This window comes from Merops nubicus, unplaced genomic scaffold (genome assembly GCF_000691845.1).
Source record: "Merops nubicus isolate BGI_N331 unplaced genomic scaffold, ASM69184v1 scaffold7155, whole genome shotgun sequence".
Classification (NCBI taxonomy): Eukaryota; Metazoa; Chordata; class Aves; order Coraciiformes; family Meropidae; genus Merops; species Merops nubicus.
In genome coordinates, this window is record NW_008607561.1 from 1 (window position 1) to 3406 (window position 3406).

Genomic DNA, 3406 nt, shown 5'->3' on the forward strand with positions numbered 1-3406 from the left:
CCTCCGGGGGCCCGCTGCCCGCAGGCTCTGGCCCTGCAGCTAACGCTGTCCCCTTTTCTTCCAGCCTTCAGGGTGTGCCGGTGGCTTACGACAACATCAAAGTGGTGGGTGAGCTGGGCGACATTTACGACGACCAAGGATTCATCCACCTGAACATCGAAGCGGATTTCGTCATCTTCAGCCCCAAGAAGGGGAAAAAACTGGTGGTAGGTAAACGCGTTGGCGTCACGTGGGGCATTTTTAAATCATGTGATCAAAGCTTGGCTTATCTCCATCATCAACAGAGGCCTGGGGCTTAGATGGTTGTGCTTTAGTTTATGTTAATAATTTGTGAGTAGTTTCAGTTTACAGTTGTTTATTAGCAGTGTGTATCTGTCTCTACCTGCCCCTATATTTGCTGAATTTATGTGTAATGTTTTAACATTATTAAAATACCATATTGTAAGAATTATACGTTATTAAACACTATGCATGTTTTTGTATATAATTTGTATGGATGCTTCTTTCTGAAGAGCAGATAATTCTCAAACAGGTACGTTCTTATTTAATGCTGGTGGGAATGTTTAGGATGCTCTCATGAGTTTATTTCCTTCAAGTGTGAGAGCTGTACATCAGGTTGAAGCCTGTTTTCAGTAAAGGGAATGCATAGCTCACAGAACAGTTTTAAGCTTATTAGTACCCTCGCATCAGTACTTGGGGGAAAAAAAAGTCGGGAGTTGGCTTGCGTTCTTTGTTATTCCATACCTTTAGCAACACAGCTTGTGTCTTTCTAAATGAGGTTAAGATATGAATGTGCCTTCTTGCTAGGAAGAGAATGGAAAAATGCAGCGTCTTTCATTTATCCTTGGAGAAAACAAAAGTGAATGGTGTTTTATGTGTCAGAAGCCCACTAAATGGAATACCATTTATATATTTTTTTATTATAAATAATATTATCTAGGAGTGGCTTTGATTTTAGTGAAGAAGAATTTGCTTATTTGGTAGGTAAACTGACTGTAACTGGTGTGCAAACTCTTGTTGAAAAGTGTCCCTATAGGAAACTAAATCTGTGTTGTCGGCATTTAAAAGGATGATTTTTACAATAGCTTTTTATGACGTTCTTTTTCTTTTTTAGGGTGTAATCAATAAAGTGGCCCCTAGTCATATTGGCTGCCTGATACATGGGTGCTTCAATGCTTCTATCCCTAAACCTGAACAAATGTCATTTGTACAGTGGCAAGAACTGGGGTTAAAAATAGGGGATGAACTGAAATTTAAAGTATTGCACTTGGATTCTGATGCAGCTGGGGTGTTCTTCATTCGAGGAGGACTCACTAAAAGCAGGTATTGTGCCCTAAGAGAGAATTTGTAGCTGCTTTAATAGGTTTGTTACAAGCTAAATGATTTAAATTAACACCTTAATCTTTAATTTTTCTTATTTTTACACAAGCCCCTGTCTATATTTAGCCTGAGTTAGTTATCTTAAGCTAAACTTCATAGTGTTTAGGACTCACGTGGAAGTTTTCTCTGGAAAAATAAAAACAGGGGAGTTTTTTTGAGCTTTGACTATGCAAGTGTGTTGACCTCTGAACTGTTCACTGCATAAATAATACATGTTCAAAATAGCATACCGAATGTCTAGAGGAGCTGTGTTTCTGAACGTGCATAGACTTTTCAAGTGAAAACACTCCAGTTCCTGAATACAGCATTTATACTGGTGCGTACACACACAAGCTTTGTAACCACAGATAGTTATGGGGGTGACTTAAATGCTTGATAAAACATAAGAATATCAAAGATGATACAGGTAAATGCATCACCTTCCTTTTTCCACTTACTCCTCTGTAAATTTTTAGAGCAGCTTGCTAAAAATCTTAATAATAGTATCTTTAAAAGACTTCATTCAGATTTTTGTTGTTTAAATGATTGTTGCTGAGCAATTTTTTTCTACTAGTGTGGTTATTTTTTAAATTAAATTTATCATATGACTACTACTGACAAAATATTCACCTTTTTTTTGTTGTTTTTTTTTTTTCTTTTTTTAATCCAGAATGATGCACTGTATTGTTTCAGTGAACTTACAGTGAAACTTAATGATTTTTTCCTCGGTGTCTCTGGGAACATCTCCTCCATGTTTTTTAACTGCATTCTTTCTATATTTGTTTTCCTAGACGTTTTCTCCAGAGCTTTCTATTGCAAGGTACCTGCTGAGGATTTTTCCCCCCCCCTTTTTTTTTTTTTTTTTTTTTTTTTTTTTTTTTCTTGTTCGCTTTTTTTTTTATTTGCTCTTGGGTTTTTTCCCCCCCCCTTTTTTTTTTTTTTTTTTTTTTTACTTTCTGGCATCAGCTTTGTTTTAACTGTATAGACTTCAGCAAGGCAATTGCTTGGTGAAACCAGCAGTGTGTCTCGTGTATGTGACAGCAGCACAAGCTGTTGGCTGTGCATGTTTGTGAATAATTTTTAATAAAAAGTTTACTTCATAGTGTGTAAGTATGAGTTAGTGATGAAGGGGAGTACAAGAAAAGAGGAAATATCAGAATGGTCTGTACAGCGTTTTAAAGAAGACATTTAGGCTAAAGTTTGAAATAGAATATTGATTCTGAGAAGGAAGCTAGTCAGGAAGTAGAAATTACTCTTATAGTATGAAACTGGCTTTATGATTTTCTCTAACTAGAGTATCATGTTCTCCATTTGTTTTCTTTAGCAAATGCCTATCTTTCATCTAGTTGGTGTAAATACTGTGTTCTAGCAAATTTTGCTATTTCACTGTGTGAGGTCTACTTAGACGTCTCTACTTCAGCTTATTTAGTTTATTGCTTTACAGCATGTGGCCCAAACAATCTGAGGCAGTCCCTGACAGTGCAAATGCAGATGAAATTCAGGAACTTGAACACCAGGAAAATGGCGTGAATTACTCTGGGGGAGATAACATCACAGAGGAGGAGCCTGTAGGTGAAACAGATGACACGGTGAGGGAAGATGCAGAAGAGCAAAGTGTTGATTCTGCGAATGGGTTATGTGATGATAAAAACAAGAAGAAGAAGAAGAAAAAGAAAAAGCATAAGCAAGATGAACAGGAACAAGTATTGCCTACCAGTGACTCCAGTGGTTACCAAAGTGACCATAAAAAGTCAAAGGAAAAGAAAAGAAAGCATTGCAATGAAGTTAAAGAAAATGGCTTACCTCAGCCATCACAAGAACTCAAAGCTAAAAAGAAAAGGGACTAAAGTCTGAAGTGCCTTTCCTGAGTAAGATTTCAGATGGTTTTGATAAGCTTCAAATAAAATCTTGTTTTCAAAATGCGTATGTATGTTTATTTCCAGAACAATCTGCTCTGCTAGGTGGGATGATATTTGTGTGCCTATGTGAACCAATAGCCTTAAAGGCAGGAGCTTTTAAAGAAGTGCTAGAAGAAATGGGATGGAAG

At 36.9% G+C, this 3406-nt stretch overlaps 1 protein-coding gene across 1 annotated transcript; it reads left to right on the top strand.

Moving 5' to 3' along the window:
- Window positions 1-11: 11 nt before the first annotated feature.
- TWISTNB (TWIST neighbor) lies at window positions 12-3206 on the top strand (the record flags this gene model as incomplete). The annotated part of the gene is made up of 3 exons (XM_008939978.1): window positions 12-206; window positions 1115-1323; window positions 2804-3206. Coding segments are annotated over 3 exons (807 nt in total), but the record flags the coding sequence as incomplete, so codon positions are not given.
- Window positions 3207-3406: the final 200 nt, after the last annotated feature.